Genomic DNA, 19,914 nt, shown 5'->3' on the forward strand with positions numbered 1-19,914 from the left:
CTGTCGAAGCGATTCATGTCTTATAATAGAATAAAATCAATGATCGGTCAACATTGGCTGTACGGTCATGTACATCACTGGACTACGCATCATACGGGGCTGGTTGCTCGTGAAGATCTCTATTGATTCAAGGATAGCACTATTCTCTAGGCAGTCTTATCATCACTTCCGGAAGCGGTGGACTTCATAGAGGCCAGGAAGTGTTCAATAATTACCTTCTGGTCAACTTTCTCCGACCTTGTCTCTATGATGTCAATTCGGTACATCTCGTTGACAATTTCACTGGCCCGCACTTGCATAACATCCATCAGCTCACGAAACCAGGACATTCGCCTTTCGTACCAGCCCTCTTGTGTAATACCGCTCAATCTTGTCCTGCTCCGGGTGTGTTCGTGCTGTAACCAAAAAGCATATTCGGCCATCGATCTTTGCAAAAGAATTGGTGAAGAAATTTCCCAATCCCCAATTGTTAACTCGTATACGAAGCGATCATTATTGTAATCTACTTCACGGGTCTGCTATAAAGTTAGATCGTGGTCTACTTGTTGCTTGGTGAATTGTTTCCGCTCGTTTGACTCACCTCACTTCCTGGATTTTTGTCACAATTGTTCTTCTTTGTTTTCATCGCCTCCTTGTGCTTCCGCTTCAGGAGAGTCATCCACTGGGACATGATCTCTTTGAAGCTTAAATTCATCCACGACTGCATGTCTTGCTCCAGTATCTCGATAGATTCCTTCTCTTCGTCTAGTATCACCATGGCATCTTTTTTTGGAGGTCTTTGTGCTCTGAATATGGCCCAGTCTTGGGTAATAACACCTGCCCCTCCATGGCAGCAAACGTGTGTGACATCGACTATGTCGGCTTGTGTCCTGCGAACAAAGGATAAAAGCATCCTTCTTGACGCTTCATGGCCCTGAAACTCTTCAACGATTGAAAGCCACTCAAAAGCCCACGTGAACCCAGGTCCCCTTTCAAAAATACTTGAAATGGGCTGAAGATTGAATGCAGAAGACGTATGGCAACCATTTCCGTCAGAAACACATGGACAGTCGCAATTATCAGGAAGAAAAATATCAGCCCCATGAGCCATACATAGCTTGATTGAATCGATAGTATCCCAAACAAGCCAGCTAATATGACGCAGCTGCGAAATGAGATGGGAAAGAATAGTGCGTCTATCCTTGTCAACGTGATTTGGGTTGCTTCCATTCTCAAGGCAAAATTGGATCAACTTGGCATTTGGCAATTGTGCGATAGAATGCATTGCAAGCTTTGAATGGCTGTTTGCTTGGTTGAAATTTTTAAAGACATGACAAAGAAGAGCATCCGCCTCTTTCCGACTCTTGACGTGGGGTAGTAGGTTGTTTTGGCTTGTGCCTGTGTGGGAATTATCGATTGTGAAGTTCACATCGCCACAAAGGCCAATCAAGTTCTCGAAATATGCCGCTCTTACCAAGTCATCGATCCATTGGTCTTTAGATATCAGTGTCATTATAGCACAGTCAACGAAATAATGGAAGCCCTCCGGGTAAAATGACCGTATTGTATCAAGGGATTCGAAGATGAGCTGCCAGTGACCATAGATGGATGCATATGATATGAAATTCCGCTTCCACCACTTTTCTACTTTAGTGGTGTCCGCGCCTCGTAGAATAAGCATTTGGACAATCTGGCTGTTTCCCATCCCAGCTGCGTACATTAGGGGAGTGATCCCATATTTATCGGCTGTGTCTATATTGTGCCCAGCATCTAAAAGAATGCGAGAGATCTCAACATTAACACTGGCAAAATGTAATGGTGTTTGGCCTAGGAAGTTCCGATCTTCTTCTATCTTCTTTGAACAAGAAGTGAGCCGAATGACAGTCTCAGCTGACTGTAGTAGAACCGCATCATGAAGCGGCGTGGCACCCGCAAAGCCTTGCCATTTGTTAATAGTTGCTAACAATCTGAAGTATATTCAAACTCACCAGGACTAGCATTCGCAATTGTCGCAAGGTACTCAATGAAGAATGGGTCTGGCGTAAATTCCTCCGATCCCCAATTCGGTGATGATGGCTCCGGCCATTTTTGAAACAATGGCGAAGCTATGTTGCTTGGATCAAATCCGCTTTCGAGAATCAGTTCGAGTAAATCAAGATGGCGTCCCTCTCCTATCCAAGCGGCACATTTAAGAAGAAAACTAATCAAAATCCAGATCAGTCACGATTATAATCAATAAATATGGTGGTAGGAACCTTTGGTCCTGATTCTCGAGTGTCAGGTCAAATTCGTGGACTAAAAGCTGCAAGAGAGAGAATTGTTTGTCCTGATCCATCCAAGGCCCATACATAAGAAGCTCCTAATTTTTACTTAAATTAGAACAAACTCAGCAGCTTTGACCTTAAAATGCATGACTTGCCTGTATATAACCCTTCCCATCTGGGTTCACATCGTTCTTGAGGATACTGCCCGATTCACACAGTTCGCGAAAGTTATCTTTGGCTTCCGATAGCGTAATCATATGATTCTGGCACTTCCAGATTATCACGAACCCGGGAGATGTATAATTGACTACTCTTTCTAGGCTTAGTGCCGGCTGAATGGTGTACTTACCATTGCCCGATGCTAAATTCAACCCTATAACGAATGCATATTGAATTCGAAATCGATTCAGGGCAATACGTAGTTTCCAAGAGGGGCGCCTCGTAGTGCAATCCTTATTGTCGCATTTTGCAAATAAAGTTGATAACGGCGTGTACTCGAGTCCCCAGTAACGCCCCATGACATTTTCATTTAGATGGCATGAGCAATGGCACTGTTGGAGACCGCATTGTGATCGATGAACCTGCGAAGCTTTCCTGGTCATTAAGGCCCCTTGCATTTGACCTTGCGATTGACGACTATTTGCGAAGGAAAAGTCTGATTGGCTCAAAGCAGGTGTAGATGTGCTTTCTTCAGGTGAACCTCCTATAGCCGCTGTCGGAGGCTGGGCACATTGAAGTGAAAGTGCCCTATATGACCAATATGAATCAAGACATTGCTTTAAGTAGGCTTGACGATTTCGAACTCACAAATTCAGAAATGCAATCATAAAGCCAAGCTTGGATTCGATTTCTTCGACCTCCAGTTGAACATTCCGTGAAAACATTTGTATTTCTAACTTCAATCCAGTGCTTTTGGCAGATGTTTTCAAAAGGTCCTCCAAAGAATGGTCGATGCTCTCATAGGTAATTTGACATTTCAAGATCACTTGGTCGACCGCTGGATGACCCTCCAAAGACTGGGTGGATTGCAAAATTGAATGAAAGATTTCCAGATTGCTGATCAATGATCTGATCACAACTGGAGCCTGAGTTCGGTTGTACTTGTAAGCATCCTTTAAAGCGTCGATCTTTTTAACTACTTGAGCCACAAAAGTGGTAAGGCCAACAATGGCAGAAGCTGTCCCGATGATCTCTGCCATATCGCATGTCCTTTAATATTCGTATGATGAGAATATGAAGAATCCAATAGTATAGTTCCGAAAAAAATGGTGAAGAGAGCAGTTTACAATACCCGGGAGTTTAAAAGTAGTTGTTGTTTCGTGTTTCAGCTAAACTGCTAAATATTTCAGCCAGGGAGCCGCAAATATATTTAGAAACAGCCAAAGCGGACAATTGCAAAGGCCAATGACAGGGGACCAATACATCATGCACGCAAAATGACCACAAGCCATATCGGCTGCTTATCTGTGATGCGGGGGGCAATTGATGCTCACCATTTGAAGTATCAATAAGCCATCGCTGCGCCCACTGATATTGAAACCAATAACATATTCGTAGAAGATACTCTCTTGGCCTTCCAAAAAGTCGATGACACCTTTGACTCACCTACAGATATTTGATGGAATTTCAAGCAATTTGCTGTCAGCGGAATTAATTTTTCATAGCTTGGAGGGCTTCATCTTGGGTGCATAGCCTGTTTCCTTTCTCTTACCTGGATAATGTTTTTCCTCATGTACAGTAAGAAATATGACCCTTTTAATTCCTGCCTTGCCTCCTGCCTTGCCCATGCTGATCTACTTCTGTTTCATCCCCCACGGTTTGCATTTTCGCGGGTATCAATTGGGCTGTGTTGCTTGACCTACAATAAATGTTAATCAACCCCTCGTGCTTATCCAATAGAGAGGCAAAGGCAGCCGACACTACTTCAGTGACACACCCTTGTATTTATCAGAATACGCACACCCAGTCAAACGGTAGCTTCATGGTAAGTGGATTGCGTTACGGAAATGCAGAACTGCTGGGTTGGTCCAGCGAAACAGTTTCAGACGGGCGCGTAGAGGCGGAGACCTGATGCAACCGCGCTGCACGAGTCACTCGGAGGTGGCGTAGCTCAGGAGTTCAGTAAAATGAATCAATAGGAAAAATACCTCATATGCAGAATTTAGGGCGGGAAAAAGAAATTACGAGATGTTTGGGGGCGAAACAGGGGACTATATGCATACTATAACCACGCACGGAACTACATGACGCTAAACCAAAAATGCTTATACCAACCTGCTTTTGGCTCATAGTACGTCTAAAGGGGTATCTTTATTTTTCAATCTGATCCGTACCAATGCAATCAGTTCCATATACAATTCTACTGTATGGACTAAATTTTAACGACGGCCTAACTCCTCACAGCCATGGAAGTTCTCCCACAAATTTATCATATTGTAAATAGACAGATTTCAGATAATAAGGGAAATGGCAGTCGACCAGCAATATTTGCGGACCTCTTGTATTTCACTCCAGCGTGTACATGAGAGTACCATATCCAAGCTGGTCAAACCCGCCACTAGTCGTCCCATAATAACCACCTCCACCTTCGGCCCCTGATCCATTAGTCACCACCAAGTCACGATATTCTTTAGTATAAGTGACATTGAGCCCTTTTAAGACACCGTAATGATTGTAAAGAAGCTCCCAGATCGGGCGAATATCGCCTCGGCTACTATTACTGATAACAGTCTGGGTGACATCGCTGTTCGTATAAGTAGTGTAGGGAACATCGTAGCCGAGGTTGTATTTGGCAACGTATTCAGCCCTGCAATGCGATCAGCAAATAGCAAAGCTCAAGCCGAGGACAAGGATAAAACCCACCCAGCCAGAATGAGGTTATCGAGATAAGCGAACAAATCATCCCCCTGATTATAAGCCATCTGAGCAATAGGACCCAAAAGCGCAAAATCAAGCATGGAATGACCCTGATCCCTTCCAGCCTCCTGTCCCTGCCCAAGAATTTGACTGTCAACGTTGTATAGCTTCCAAATGGCCTTCTCAATCTGCCCATTCCCAGCTCCGTTCTTGAAGTAATCAATGCCCTCCTCATACATAGTCTGATTATCCGACAAAACGCCAACGGCAAGCACAGAAGCAATATTGCACAAATCCCAATTAGCCCAGTAATGATCAATAGCGGCAGCATGATGATCTCTCAAAAACTCATGATTGAGAGAATAGAAAACATCAACCATCATACCAACAAAGCGTTCAAACGAGCTATCTGGCCAACCATTATATTCACGCATAATCTCAGCGACATTGGCAAATTGATATCCATAAATACCAGCAGCGAGGTACATATCAGTACTGCCAGAGATGAGTGTCAAGGTCGACGACCAATCATCGAGAATGGAAATAGATTTATCGGCATATGTTGTGTTTCCCGTGACTTTCCAGTATATCGCCATGGCATACGCAGCGGCTATGTCTTTGTAGAGAGATGGGTAATTTTCAGAGTGGGTGCCGTCGCTTCCTCTGTAGACGATTTCTTTGGGATTGTCAGTGTAGGTGAGAGAAGTGAATGAGCTATTTGTTAACTTGGTCCAGCCAGTTATCCAGGGTTCGATGTTGGCTTCGACTTTCTCGCTTATTCTTTTGAAGTCGGTGGCTGTATGGAGGAGGCCTGGGTGGATGAAGGTAGCACGGGTGGAATGTGTGAGTTTGTGGGCACTTGATAGAGTCAGAAGCCCTGCCCAAGCAATGAACTTGAAGAACTGCATATTGAGGGATTCTTTTGTGTTGGGATTACCCTCGTTGCTTTTCTGTCTTCTGCAAATAACACTATACTTATAGCTAGCTATTTATCCCAAGACCGTGGGTCATGTGCTTTATTGTTACAAGTCTGGACTGGCTGTAGATTCACTTGTTCATCCCCCTGGTTACTTTCGTCCGTTCGACTGACGTAGATCCGACAATTAGCGGTGAAATTCCACATTGCCTAACAGAAGTGAACGTTTGAAACTTCGCTTGTGGGCAAGCTCTGGCTATAGGGCACTCGCCCGACAATCGCCCCGGAGCCGCTAACCCCTGCTCAAAAAAAAAAAGTCGATTGCCAGTTTCCGCAATGCATACAGCGATGTCTGGACTTGAGTAAGATCGGCTGCCAGAGTTGCAGAATTAAGAATTGCGGGGTATTGAAGGCAAATAAATTCAAGGATCAGAAGTGCAAATAAAAGACAGAAAGCTTTTACAAAGGGTGGCGGAGGAACGGATCAATGCGCGGAAGGACCTCCGATTGCCTAGTCCTTCCGATCACTGGCATATCCCAAACCCTTGTTTAGTTCAGTTCTTGGGCCTTGGGCACACTCAGAAGGGCCTTACGAGCCAAACGCTATTTTGACCTCTGGGTGCGATGCCTCCCAACTATAGAGAGGATTTCCATAGATAGCTAGATGTGTCAGTACTGAAATTACAGCAAAGTTATCAACGGTCAACTATAATCCTACTTTGCTTCTATTGGGTAACCTTAATATGGCATCTGAGATGACGTACAGGTTCGTATTGCTTGTAGCAATAGTGCTATATAAGTTCGATAGATGTAAAATCAATGAAATCGAAAAGTCTGCATATTTTACTATCTAGTAAGCCCAAATTAATCCACCCCAGCTTGGATGATCATTTGAGGACACAGCTCCCTCTAGACCTTCCTCGCTCTGAGCCTGGCTAGTCCAAGGTGCCTTCAATTTACGCTTAACAACATATTGGTAATACAAGATGTCCCAAGCCGGTAGCGCATTGGATACCCCCCTGTTATATTCGGCGATCGTGGGCCACGGACCCCCAACCAGAACCGCTTCGCACCTGTGCCATGCTGGGTCATAAGAGACTGTCTGGTTGAGATTGTACGCTGCAGAATATTCTGATGCTTTGAGCAAAAGATTATCTCCGAGCTTGTAGAGATCCGCCCCTTGAGTTTGTGCGACTCGAGCTGCATATGCAGTCCATGCCATGCCAGATATTGTGTGTCCTAATTGATGCATCTGTTAGCTTGCATGTCCTCAAATAAATTAATTCAATAGTCCATTGAGCGGGCGACGGGTACCTACCTTGATCCCGACCTGATTCCACAGATTGACCAGTCGAGGGGTTGTACATGGCGAAGAGGCCAGCACATGGATCATTGATGAAGGCGTTCATGGCATAATTGTATAAAGTGACATCGTCCAGATAGACCGCAAAGCTCAACAAGGACTTTATACTTACCATGCCATAGTTTGCCTGGCCTATGACAGCCGCCTGCCGAGAAAACAGCCAATACAACTGGTTACTGAAACCGGAGCCTCCTCGCCATGAAGCACCTGCCTCAGTCCAATTACCCTCCCAGCGCATTATTTCAGCAGCATTGACAAAGAGATCACCATCTAGTCCAATCAACAGTGAGCGGTCGATGCCGATGATATCTGTCAGGTTGGACCCCCAAGCGTCTAGGATTGAGGTACTGCGATCCCAATGAGCCTGATCTTTCGTGATGTACCACATTATGGCATTCTGCCACGCAGCACGCGAGTCACTGGCAAATGAGGTATAGTTGCTGGTTTTGCCGCGCGAAAGAACAGAGTGTGGTCCTTTCATGGTATAGTTCGAGAGGGAATAACTGTCGGCACTGAAACGGGTGAATGTAGATGCCCAGGGGTCCTTGCTAGATAAAACATTGTTTCTAATGCGCTCCAAGTCATCATGCGAGTGCCAGAGGCCAGGATGAGCGAAGTCCCCTGGGTGCTTTTTGAGATATGGGTTGATGTTGTCCACATTGGAGGTGGGTATCACCGGAAGAGGCCCATATATACCCGGGACATCAGTTACACTTGCAACTGAGCCAGTGAAGCAAAGGACGACCTCGGCAAGCAACACTTTAGTTATCTATAGCCAATGCTCTGAGTGTTAGGAAAAAAGTCCAATTCTCAATATCAACGCCCATTTGTAAATCCACTTACCTGCATAATCAACGTGGCGGTCCTGCTTAATGTAAAATCATAAACAGGATGAACTACATCAAATGCAGTTATTTTGGACTAATTTTATGTATTACATGGACATACTTGCCTTTCTTCCCCGCACCCTTGAGTTCGGCGCATCTCCGGAGACTGCCCCGGACACCGAAACAAGGGGAACTGGACGACTTCTTGGAGCTAGCGGGATGAAGACAGTACACAAGTTTTGCAATTGCGTGTCCATTCTCGCTTCCTCCGGGGTGTTCTCCGCTCATTCAGAAAGCATTGAGGGAGAAAAAATATGGCTACTTCAATGCCCGCCTAACCAGTGTATATTTACAATGGCCTAACAGAGACATTTTTAAGACTTTATTTTTCTGGTGGATTCTTAGCTAGTATTTCCTCAGGTATCTGAACACTCTTCCATCTCAAAATAGCTGATAAAATGAAGAAGATGCGTATTTAGCCAATAAAAGGTCCGTTGAGGTGACCGCTTAAACAAAGTTGACATTGTACGCTATGCCCATTTCTTTGCTCAGATTCGCGATCTTACCCCCGGTCACCTGACTGCACTCCATCCATCAACAGTAAGGCAGATCGGGATTTGAGCAACTTCCTGCGATGAATGTTTGCGAAACTTTAGGCAAGTCCGCCTCGAAAAGCTGGCTTGTCGGGTCAAGAAGTCGATCAACGATATGGACAACGCCCTTGAATTCAATAAAAGATGTTGTCAACTTTACTTGCAAGGCTCAGAGGCAGGTAGATAAGCGTTACTCACACTTGTGATTGAATTATCTGGTCCGGTGACGGTTGCGACATTGTTAATCTTCACTTGGCCACTGTTGTCTTTGGCTGTACTAATATATAGATAACTTGCAGTCTACTTGAAGATAATGTCAAATGGGATGTCCTCTGCAGGCAGCAAGCGGAGGATTACACGGACCTGTACACGCGACAAAGTTGAGTTGAAGTGGCTGGTCGTTAGCTGTGAATTAGGGATATAGTGGTGATTGATCAAATTGCCGATCCACCATTTGCCCTTTCTGTTTGAAAAAAATTCATTCCAGTCAGTAATGAATGAATCTGATGGCAGCTACCACCTTGAGGTAGGGCAGGACTCACGGTGTTGCAGCAAAGGAGGAAAAGTAGGCGCCGGTGTGCTCGAAGGCCTCGTTACTCGGAGCGAAGAAAGTAAAGGGCCAAGTGGGAGCAGTGTCAAATGCCTTCGCAAAACCTGCTGGCTCTCGTAATATCTGAGACAGATTTGAAAGATCCTCTCTTGAGTCGATGAAATCTAACAATGTCGTGATGTTTGTAGGCTTTGGGGCGACGTAGACTTGTGGTGGCTCTGTGACATAGCTGAGCTTTTCATGGGCGGCCCACGCAAGTGCATCAAAGAACACAAGACAGAAGACAAACAACATGGTGTCCTTTGTTAGTATACTTGGCTGCCTTGACTGAGAACCAAACCGAGTAATATATTGTAAGTTCGTAATCTGCAGCAAAGAAAGTAGCCGGGCTGTACTCCGGCAGATGCCCCGTGAGCCCCTCATATTCTAAAAAGCGTGGCATAAGTAAGAAACTCAATAGAATTACGAGTTGAAGGCTCAGTATCATTTACTTAACGCAAAGTTTGTGGTCTCAGATTCCAAGAAAAAATAATGATGATGGCGACAGTGATGGGATCAATGTTAATATTTGGGCTATGTATGCTGCCAGGAGTCCTGGCAGGCTTGGCTACCACTCCGCAAATGGGCTGGAACAGGTGTGTAGGACTTTCACTGGCCTATATCCCCCACAAAACTAATCTCATATGAAACGTTGATAGCTGGAACTCATTCAAAGCGAATATCAACCAATCGATAATAGAGACTACTGCGAGCCTTCTTGTTGACACTGGTCTTCGTGATGTTGGCTACAAATACCTCATTATGGACGAGGGCTGGCAGGCAATGACCAGGGATGAAAATGGACGTCAACAGCCAAATACTACGAGCTTCCCCAAGGGAATACGCGCGATTGCAGATTTTGTCCACAGCAAGGGGCTGAAAGTGGGAATCTATAGTGATGCTGGGTACGCTCACATGAGTCAATTCCGATTTCTTCATTAGGTTCCGCGCTAATTAAGTTTCAAGTATATACGACTGCAAATTTTATCCGGGATCCTGGGGTTATGAAGAACTCGATGCTGCTACTTATGCCGCGTGGGGTATAGACTACCTCAAGTATGATAACTGCGGAGGATTCCAAGCCAACACTGAGAGTCCACAGGTTCGTTTCTCGGTCATGAGAGATGCAATCCGGAACAGCGGTCGATCTATCTTTTATTCTATCTGCCAGTGGGGACATCAGTTTCCCTGGTACTGGGCGGATGGTGAGTTTGCACGACATTAATTCTCTGTTGTTAACCATATTATTACGAGACATTGACAGTATAACAGAAATTAGCCAGTCGTACAGGATCTCTGGAGATATCACTGATATTTTTGGTGATACCGTGGAGGACTGTGCTGTGAGTTTATCCCCTTGCTCACAGCCCGGATTTTTGAGCAATAGCTGACAAAGTAAAAGTGCAAGACAGCATACTGCTTGGATGTTGGATACGCTGGCTGCAGCGTGCTTACCATCATCCGGAAAATGAGAGAGCTCAGCGCCTTCCAGAAACCCGGAAGTTGGGCCGATATGGACATGCTTGAAATTGGCAATGGCGACATGACGCTCTATGAACAGCAGACTCACCTGACATTCTGGGCAGCTTTGAAGTCGCCCTTGATAATTGGAGGTGATCTCCGAACACTCTCAAAGGAGAGTCTGAACGTGTTGAAAAATAAAGAAATAATCGCTATCTCCCAGGACGCTCTTGGTGAAGCAGTGGCATATATTCCAAAGTTGAGCGACGAGAAGAGGATTCAAGTTTGGGCTGGCCCATTGTCCGAAGGCAAGACTTTGATCTTGGCACTCAGTGAATTGGCGAATACGACCATGATAAATATTCCGCTTGGTGATATCCCAGGTCTGACGTCTCAGAACTCCTATTCAGTCCGGGATATATGGAAAGCTCAGAATCTTGGTCAGGCAAAAGGGAACATCAGATTACAGGTAGCCACGCACCAGACCGTTGCTCTTGTCATCAACTAGCATACAGGAGAAATACCTACCGCTTTACCCAAATGAAATTTTCTCGTAATGAACTTCTTTGGTCGCACGTAGCAATAAATGTATGTCTGCCAAGGGGCTAAAATTACCTCAATCTTGATCGTTAGCTTGGACTGTGGACAGTTGCTGTTGGAGGATCTGAGTACTGCTTTCGGCGAGTATTGGAGAAGGTTGAACAGGTCCAAGTTATACAAGACATGATCATGATTCTGGAGACTTCTCTCCTGAAAACAGAACAATATTGTGGAAATCGATTCTTCACTCCTACAGTACGACGAAGTTAAATGGAACTTTCATGACTGTTGGCTCAACAATATTCCTTATGAACTCGGTGTGGAACTCTGATCAATTTGTCGCGTTTCTTTCTGTCACAGAAGATATTTGATGCTAACAACAGTGTCCTTTCTTAATATACATAACGAAAGTTAGGATTCTCGCGATCTGTGAGATCCTCGAAAGCCAAATCGTGAACTACCTCACTTGTTGCTTGCTCCTTCGAGCGATTTCTAGCCATGATGATAACCCGAGTCAAGATAACTAGCGCAACGTACACAGCATAGATGATGATGTGCGCCAAAAAGCCATGCAGATAACGAGGAGAATCTTTGGTTTGGAAGATCTGGGGCGCTATGAGGTTGCCTACAGCCCAACCGACGAATAGCATCGTCATAGTGAAGCTTTTTTTGGATTGCCCTGCAATGTTCCGGGTAATAAGCGAAATGATCATGTTGCCTTGCGCGAGGAAGAATTGGGTGCAATAAAACGCAATCAGCATTCCACCTGCATTTGATGGGGTCGGAGTAACCACCATGATGACGACGGTGCCGATAATCGCTGGGATCGCGCATATCTAAACCTAGTCAGCCATCGAATTTCAAAAGTTCCTTATGCGATTTGCATAGCACTACTCCGGTCTGGTTATACTCACAATCATCACTAGACATGTCTGCTGCAACCTTTGAGATGCCCATGCAGACCCGACCATGACAATAATGGTCCAAGCTCCTTGAGCAATGTTGAGAAGCTCCGTCTGAAGCAGCGAGAAGCCAAACTCTTGAATAATGAGATTGGAGAACACTCCCAAACCACCAATCACCAAGTTAGCAACAAGAATGAGCATGACACAACACCAAACTAAAGGATCCTTGATGGCCTCGATAATTTGGTACTTCTTATACTCTTTGTTCTCGATGCCAGTCTCGTTATGCCGCACTCGCTCGATCATCAATCGTTTCTCATCCTCCGTAAAGCATTTTGCCGATATAGGGCTATCCGGAAGGAAGAGACCAATGAAAACGGACCAACAGCATGTGAAAAGGCCGAGAACCAAGAACAAAAGCTGCCAGCTCTTGATCGGCCCGTCATTGAAGTGGGAGACACCAAAGGCTAGAAGGCCACCGATCTGAAATCATTAGCACTATCGCCAAAGAGATAAGCGACGGCATGGTAGTTACAATCAATTGCACACCGGTCATGCAGTACCAAATCGAGTTCAGCACAGCTTGTTCCTCTCTTTTATACCACATTGCTGTTCTTCATAAAAAATCAGCCTATTTTCACTCAGTGGGACTGTTGTGCTGACTAACATTAGCATCATAGCAGGCTGAACACAGCTTTCAAAGAAACCGAGCAGAAATCGGACCACCATGAGGGACGCAAACTTGGTAGAAGCCGCTGAGCACGCCACTACGGCTCCCCAGATGAACACATTCACAGCTAGTGTTTTTGCCACAGGAAGCTTCTGTAAGAGTAAATTTTGCGGATACTCGCCAACGAGAATGCCCATGTAAAGAATTGTTCCCAGCCACGAGTACTAGGGCAATTAAAAAATATCAGCGCTCTGTGACAAAAGCGCAATCGTATAGAGCCTTGGAAGACTCACTTGCTGACCCACTAGGTGGGTATCATCTTTGATTCCCATAATGGAGGCATAGTTTAAGATCCCTTTATCCAACGATTGACAAAAGTAAGTAATCACTTGGGTAACAAGGACGCGGCGAGTGATCTTCCAGAAAAGCCTTCTGTCGGTGGCCGGGTCAATCTCAAGATGGGGATCAGCCGCATAGAAATCACTCTTCTCTTTCACATCATGACTTTCGGTCATATCATGCATTTCTTCTTGATGAACGGCAGCTGCCATCTCGCTATCTTTCGAGGCCATGGTGCGCAGCAAGGCAGTCAGCTGGGGATAATCTTTTGTATGTATATATATAACACAGAACAAGTATAAGAGATATAGATATATATTTCTTATGTATATAATTTTGTTAGATTCAGCCAGTATTTGTAGCAATGCTGCTTTCCACATAAAAAACCAGCTGATCTTGAGATCATTTCAGATTGCGTCTCCGCAGGGAGAATTGCAGGGAGGGGTGGTTGATCCACTACGCCACCGCGGGCTAAGTGCCGGAAACTCCCCCAGAGGTCAGGCAAAAACGCTTTCCCCGGTGTTTGCGTCGCAAAGCGCTTAGAAAACCTAAGCCATAATGTCATGATTAATTGGATGTGAAAGGAAGTTCACTGATTTTTCAAGCTTCGATGTATGCCATGGCCTCGCCGCGGATGAAGTGCCGGTACTTCATCCGGCCCCCAGGCCTGACACCGAAACCCGACAATGTTCATAAACATCGATCAATGCAACGGAATTAACTCAGAATAAATGCGAAACTGCAATGTCTCTAGACGGAGAACCAGCCGCAGTATGTTGAACTCTCAAACTTCTATAATACACCTTGCTAATGTGGCAACCAGGAACCCAGCCGTAAGCGGGCGAAGACTGTGAAGCAGGCTATGAACGGGGCAAATGGAATCAAAATCTCACCGCAGACCCCATCTGAGAGGGTCATAGAGGCTCTGTTCTCTGCATCTGCTGCGGCAAAGATCTGGAGCGTGGCTGCCCGCGCCTTAGGAAGCGTAAGAAGCTCAAACAAAGACTAAAAACATTTACTGACTGAGCCCAGGTCAGTCCACCAATACTCTATCCCGAGTACACCGACAAGAGCGGCAATTATATTTACCGAACTCTGGACTTCTGGACATCAGGCTTCTTCCCAGGATCGCTCTACCTCCTCCTCGAACGCTCGATGAGATATCCACAAGGCAAGAGCCAGTCACCCGGTCGAGAAATTCAATGCAAGCCTCACAACCTGCAACTCGAGTACCTTTGCCGTTGGTGGACCGCCAACTTACATAAAAATGCTCTGAAGCAAGACACACATGATCTTGGCTTTATGATTGCACCATGGGCCATGAAGGCCTGGCAGCTACATCGAGATCCATCGGCATACAACACGCTCATAATGGCCGCACACTCCCTCGCAAGCCGGTTTAACGCAACAACGAAATGCCTTCGAAGCTGGGACGTTTGCATTACGCAGAGATACAAATTCACAGATCCATCGCGCGACTTCCTGGTCATTATCGATAACATGTTAAACCTGGATCTGCTCTTCTGGGCCGCAAAAGAAACCTCAAACCCAGCGTTGTATGACGTCGCAAAAGCACACGCGCACACGAGTCGCAAAAACCACATTCGCGACGATAACAGTACATTCCACGTCGTCAACTTCGATGCCGAGACCGGAGATGTCAAATCCCGCTTCACGAACCAGGGGTATAGTGACGATAGTTGCTGGGCTCGAGGACAGGCATGGGGTATTTTGGGGTTTATGCAGACATATGAGTGGACGCAAGAACCTGCATTCCTGAACACGGCTAGGGATCTGGCGGGGTACTTTATATCCCATTTACCTGCTGACGGCGTTCCATATTGGGATTTGACAGCGCCAGTGACAGATACAAGCCCTCGGGATACCTCTGCAGCTATGATTGCCGCTTGTGGATTTTTGCTTCTTTATAAAGCGCTAAAGGGCGGCATAGGGGCTGACCACTATCTCCAGGAGGCATTCAAGCTTGTTGCTGCTGTGGTCCACACGCATATGAGCCCGCAAACACTTCAGTTCGAGGCTACTGCCCCCACAAGGCAAGTTCCAGTATATCCAGAGGGAAGTACGGATGGTTGCTCCACTGATGGTTTCGACTTATTACGTGTCTCGCAGAAGTCTGAATCCACAGTGGGGAACTGTGAGACGATTCTTGAGGGAGCCACCATCAACAACTACGAGTTCGCGCCGAGGAAATGGTCTAATCATGGACTGGTGTATGCAGACTATTACTTCTTACTTTTTGGCAACATGCTCCTTCGCATGGGCTTGAGTTCCCCGTCGAAACTGTTTTAGACCATGAAGTGGATCAGCGGACATTCAATCGGGATTTGATGGATCTGCCAAGTCAGATAGTAAACTTAGAAGCATAAAGCTGAACAAAGATCTTTCACATTTAGCCAATAGAGCCTAGCCTGTTGAAATTGTCTTGCATTGGAATATTCCTTTGTGCTCCGTTTGAGGCTTGGCTCTCGATTTGCGCCCTACTATAGCGACTGATTATCTGGCTGGGAGTGGGCAACTGGCTGAGCTCTTGAGAGAGATCATTTTGCGAGCTGACAGCGGTATTTCCTAATGGCGTACTGCCAGCCTGCCACATGTTGAGTTGATCATTGTATGAATGCCCCCCCAATGAAGAATGCGCGTGATACTCGGCCGGTAAACATACTGGGAGTGTATCTGATCGGGAGAAAGCAGGATAGTCATATTGAAAAGCTGGTGGGAGCGGTGGAAAGGCCAGACTAAAGGGGCTCATACTATATGACTCTTGCGAGGACTTTTTATTGGTATAGCCAGCATGAGGAACTGTGTTTGGAGTCATCGATGGGAAAGGACCAGGATCACTTGGTGAGGCTCCGCTAGCAGCTAGTGGTGGATGCTGCTCTCTCGATTCGTCGGAGTATGCGGTCTGTCTGATGTCCAGACTGGGACGAGGATCGGTGCCAGAGTTATTTTGGGCCTCTATCAGACGTTTCGCGAAACTTGACGCTAGATTATCCCCCGTCAGGCCTGGAGTCTCGTTGCGACCTCTCCATCGTTCGGAAATCTCGAGAAGACTGGTGATGAGAGTGTCGAGCGAAGACGGAACAGGGACTTGGTTATACCTGCCATGGGCGAGTAGCATCCTCCCAGCAATGAATAGACAAAACAAGAACTGAGGACTGGTGAATATGGGCGAAAATAGGAGAAATTGTCGTCCGATGGTAGCGATCTCAGAGGCTGCTTCCAAACATGTCTCAGCGGAAGCCATCGATGGCAGCTTCACTAGGCTGTTCTGCCAGTGGGGAGGTGGGTATGCTATTCCTTGGTGCAATAGAATCACGGCAGTGTTATGTGTGATATGCGCCAATGTGAGATTCGGGTCCATAACACCGTCGGCATTGAGTACTGAGGCCTCTCTCCATTTCGGTGGTAGATATAACTTCCACCTTTTTGATCGAATGTCAGCAGACAGCCACACGAAATATTAAATGCGTAGGATACTCACTGTATAAGCCGTAGATCCAGTTCTTTGAACTTCATCAACCAAATCCTAGTCTTGCCAATGTCCTCAACGATAAACGCATGATGTAGGAAGAAGTTTGTGACCAAAGCTAGTGATTCAGTGGCCTCAATGTTGTACGCAAAGCCACCGATAGAGTCCTCGCTATCGATGTTCATCGACGCGCGGCTACCAGCCTGAAGCGAGCTTATCGAATTTGTATCCTCTGAGTCGGTGATGCCAAAATACGGGGTCCAAGCCTCTTCCTCTTTCTCCCATATTGCCCCTTCACATGGAAGGCGGCGCTTGATATCGGTGCTAGTCAGACTTGCCTTCCAGCCCGTGGAAACGCTAGAGAACCGATCCATCAAGAAAACCGTCCAGAACACCCGCCGACGTTCTTCGGCCTCACTCCAGCACTTGGACGGAGACAAGAATACCATGCGCCGAATCAAATTCTCACCTGCTTTTTGTGCCTGACTGAGAATGTCCTCTTCGACGCCAAGTTGCAGTTGTTTAACCGTGCCAACCATGCTTCCAACGATAGACCATGACGAAGGTCCGCGGCCACGGCCAATCTGAAGGAAAAAATGAGCCAAGAAATTGAAAAGTGAAGATAATCGAGCTTACAGTCTCAAACGCAATGATCACCAGTGCCTGTAGGTTCTCGACGGAGAAAGTCTCAGTGCTGTCCAAGATAACCTTTTGTCGGCTCTTCTCGGCAATCTTTACTTTCGTTTCTTCATCCGGCAGAGATGGATTCTGAGAGAAGCGCACACATACAGCAATAATAGCGTGAAGGATGCAAGAAATTTGCGAACGTTCATCTGGGGAATTCACGCGCTCCCGAAATCTGCCTGCATGAAGCAATGGGATCCAAGGGTGGACATTGATGAAGTAAAAGTCGACCAGTTCCGTCACGACATTTGTTGTCAAAATACTGTCGATGTCGATCTCATTATTGATGAAGGCAGGTAGGGAAGTAGACTCGCCGCGCTGTCGTTTTGCTGGACGCGAGATCGACTCCGTATCGTCACTCCGTTGCTCTTTCCTCCCACCTGGGCTTGATGAAGCGTGCAGCAAAGCAGTCTGGAGTTCCTCCCTTCGCCGAGCCAAGTTTTTGATGTTGGATGGTCGCTCACCGAGCTCTGGTACGGAGCAATTTGGGAATAATGATTTCCACATCGTCTGCCAAAGCATTTCCTGGCCAAGGAACATATTCTCCAGTGTTTCGATCCGACGATAAAGTTGGTCGACCGCGCCAGTGCGGAGACCAGGTTTCATGCGCCGCTCATCATAGACACAGTCGACGTTAAAGCGAATGCATTCCGAGCAAGGCTGCTCCCGAGTGCAGCGGGCCTTCTTCTTTCGACAAGACTGGCAGGCGGGAACATCCTCGTGCGGCTTGGATGCATCATGTGGTACTTGGCCATTTTCAACACTGTCCGTGTTGCTAGTTCTTGGCGGCATTGGCGACAGTCACGCCCAATTGCGCTTGAGATTACAGGAATGATGCAGAGCGAGAGTCTGTCTATTGCTGGGGTTCCTATTGTGAGGACTTGTCACACTCCGAGGTGGAATGATCAGCCCCCGCTCCCCCAGAAAACATGGCGTGTCGGCTTAATTGCGAATCTGTGGGGAAGCTAAGCTTGTCGTCACCGGATGCCACCAATCACTGTTGATAAAGGGCTGCGGAGGGGCGGAGGAATGACCGGGGTTGCTCCGGGATATTACTGCATTTGCGGGGGGCTGACTAACTCAACAGTTGCCCCCGAGCGGCAATCATCTGGGGCCGATCACGACCCGACCAGCAATCTTTCTTTGAACATCACGACCTAGCTCCTGTTATTGGGCCCTACTAACAGCACCGCATAAACTACGCTCTGTGGATCAATTTTGAAATCATCGATCATTTGCTACTATTGCAATTGACTCCTCAAATTATCACTTATAATTTACTTTCATTGAAAGAACACTTCAGAAACACCTCTCTTCATAAAAAAATGCATTCTTAGTGAAAGCGTCGGTCGTCACTATGACATATCTGCTACATGCTTTGATCTTATATCTGCGATGCATTTCCCAAGGACTACAAGGTTGAAGCGTGGGACCTATAAACGCTGCAAAATTGTCCTTCGTCCTTGGTTTCCTATGTATAAGTAACTAAACACGCTGAATTTTCCCAATACATCGTCCCGAGCCGAACAAGGTGCTGTGCTAGAAAGCTTGTTCAGAAAGCAAGTTTGGTCAAAGTTGCGCGTGACATTCAGAGCCAGATCGCATCTACTGTTGATAAGAAGATTCTAGATAGGATCCAAAGATGCCTGAGCCGCCCCTATGATGCCAACACATCGGAGGCGGAAGCCAAAGCCGCTCTGTTTGTGTCTCAAAAGCTCATGAGTCAACACAATGTAGGCCAAGCGGATCTCATAGCCAGTGATGATAATAGCAATTAGACACGTTGCGGCGTATGGAGCCCCGCGAGGCACGAGTATGTAGACATCGCCAAAACCCACAAAGCCCAAAGCCCAACCCGACCCAACCCACAAATGGGTCGGGTTTTGGGCCCGTTGCTCGGCCCATTCATGGGCCTTGGGTTTTGCCTTGGGCCCAAGGCCCATTAATGGGGGCCCATTGGGGGCCCACTAGTGTACAAACAAGACAAACACGTACTAATTTTAGTAAAAAAGCAAAATATACAGTCTTTTTGTGCATTTTCCTGTATTGGTCAGCAAATTTATGAGCGCCAAGACCAGTTTTATGCAAAGTTGGGCTTTTTATGGGCCCCCATGGGCCCCCATAAGAAGCCCAAAGCCCATAGTGGGTTGGGCTTATGATATATATAAAGCCCAAAGCCCACAGTGGGTTGGGCTTTGGGCCTGATGTTACGGACCTACAGGGGGCCGCACCACCCGCGGGGCACTTATACCCAATCGTCCTGGATGGACGGAACGACGTGCAGGTCACGTGCAAAGCATGGTTCGGAGAACCATAGCCCCTTCACAACAGGATGCACGATACGTGATAACCGAAGGACACTACGATTCGGTGCCATCCTGGGAAAAGGGCGATCGCACGATAAGCACAATCGCAGGATGAGGGGTATCCTGCGACAC

The 19,914-nt window shown here is 46.6% G+C and overlaps 9 protein-coding genes across 9 annotated transcripts; 2 read left to right on the forward strand and 7 right to left on the reverse strand.

The window, feature by feature from the left end:
* Window positions 1-146: 146 nt before the first annotated feature.
* Window positions 147-757, reverse strand: N7484_001283 (uncharacterized protein; the record flags this gene model as incomplete). Its single annotated transcript, XM_057111703.1, has 2 exons — window positions 147-515; window positions 581-757. 2 exons carry the CDS (start codon window positions 755-757, stop codon window positions 147-149), a joined length of 546 nt encoding a protein of 181 aa, XP_056976440.1.
* Window positions 758-3,046: 2,289 nt separating this feature from the next.
* On the reverse strand, window positions 3,047-3,442 carry N7484_001284 (uncharacterized protein; the record flags this gene model as incomplete). The annotated part of the gene is made up of 1 exon (XM_057111704.1): window positions 3,047-3,442. One exon carries the CDS (start codon window positions 3,440-3,442, stop codon window positions 3,047-3,049), a length of 396 nt encoding a protein of 131 aa, XP_056976441.1.
* A 1,306-nt stretch (window positions 3,443-4,748) lies between these two features.
* N7484_001285 (putative GPI anchored protein) lies at window positions 4,749-6,007 on the reverse strand (the record flags this gene model as incomplete). The annotated part of the gene is made up of 2 exons (XM_057111705.1): window positions 4,749-5,049; window positions 5,106-6,007. 2 exons carry the CDS (start codon window positions 6,005-6,007, stop codon window positions 4,749-4,751), a joined length of 1,203 nt encoding a protein of 400 aa, XP_056976442.1.
* An 858-nt stretch (window positions 6,008-6,865) lies between these two features.
* Window positions 6,866-8,227, reverse strand: N7484_001286 (uncharacterized protein; the record flags this gene model as incomplete). The annotated part of the gene is made up of 3 exons (XM_057111706.1): window positions 6,866-7,254; window positions 7,334-8,147; window positions 8,222-8,227. 3 exons carry the CDS (start codon window positions 8,225-8,227, stop codon window positions 6,866-6,868), a joined length of 1,209 nt encoding a protein of 402 aa, XP_056976443.1.
* An 871-nt stretch (window positions 8,228-9,098) lies between these two features.
* N7484_001287 (uncharacterized protein) lies at window positions 9,099-9,642 on the reverse strand (the record flags this gene model as incomplete). Its single annotated transcript, XM_057111707.1, has 2 exons — window positions 9,099-9,261; window positions 9,341-9,642. The coding sequence occupies 2 exons, from the start codon at window positions 9,640-9,642 to the stop codon at window positions 9,099-9,101; spliced, it is 465 nt and encodes a 154-aa protein (XP_056976444.1).
* A 243-nt stretch (window positions 9,643-9,885) lies between these two features.
* Window positions 9,886-11,356, forward strand: N7484_001288 (glycoside hydrolase family 27 protein; the record flags this gene model as incomplete). Its single annotated transcript, XM_057111708.1, has 5 exons — window positions 9,886-9,983; window positions 10,047-10,292; window positions 10,354-10,592; window positions 10,660-10,730; window positions 10,790-11,356. The coding sequence occupies 5 exons, from the start codon at window positions 9,886-9,888 to the stop codon at window positions 11,354-11,356; spliced, it is 1,221 nt and encodes a 406-aa protein (XP_056976445.1).
* Window positions 11,357-11,780: 424 nt separating this feature from the next.
* N7484_001289 (putative MFS transporter) lies at window positions 11,781-13,535 on the reverse strand (the record flags this gene model as incomplete). The annotated part of the gene is made up of 5 exons (XM_057111709.1): window positions 11,781-12,224; window positions 12,303-12,776; window positions 12,829-12,907; window positions 12,961-13,187; window positions 13,257-13,535. The coding sequence occupies 5 exons, from the start codon at window positions 13,533-13,535 to the stop codon at window positions 11,781-11,783; spliced, it is 1,503 nt and encodes a 500-aa protein (XP_056976446.1).
* A 511-nt stretch (window positions 13,536-14,046) lies between these two features.
* On the forward strand, window positions 14,047-15,612 carry N7484_001290 (glycoside hydrolase family 88 protein; the record flags this gene model as incomplete). Its single annotated transcript, XM_057111710.1, has 3 exons — window positions 14,047-14,073; window positions 14,126-14,287; window positions 14,335-15,612. 3 exons carry the CDS (start codon window positions 14,047-14,049, stop codon window positions 15,610-15,612), a joined length of 1,467 nt encoding a protein of 488 aa, XP_056976447.1.
* A 100-nt stretch (window positions 15,613-15,712) lies between these two features.
* On the reverse strand, window positions 15,713-18,268 carry N7484_001291 (uncharacterized protein; the record flags this gene model as incomplete). Its single annotated transcript, XM_057111711.1, has 3 exons — window positions 15,713-16,745; window positions 16,805-17,376; window positions 17,429-18,268. The coding sequence occupies 3 exons, from the start codon at window positions 18,266-18,268 to the stop codon at window positions 15,713-15,715; spliced, it is 2,445 nt and encodes an 814-aa protein (XP_056976448.1).
* Window positions 18,269-19,914: the final 1,646 nt, after the last annotated feature.

Source organism: Penicillium longicatenatum, assembly GCF_028827895.1.
Source record: "Penicillium longicatenatum strain IBT 33135 chromosome Unknown contig_1_segment0_segment0, whole genome shotgun sequence".
NCBI classification, from domain to species: Eukaryota; Fungi; Ascomycota; class Eurotiomycetes; order Eurotiales; family Aspergillaceae; genus Penicillium; species Penicillium longicatenatum.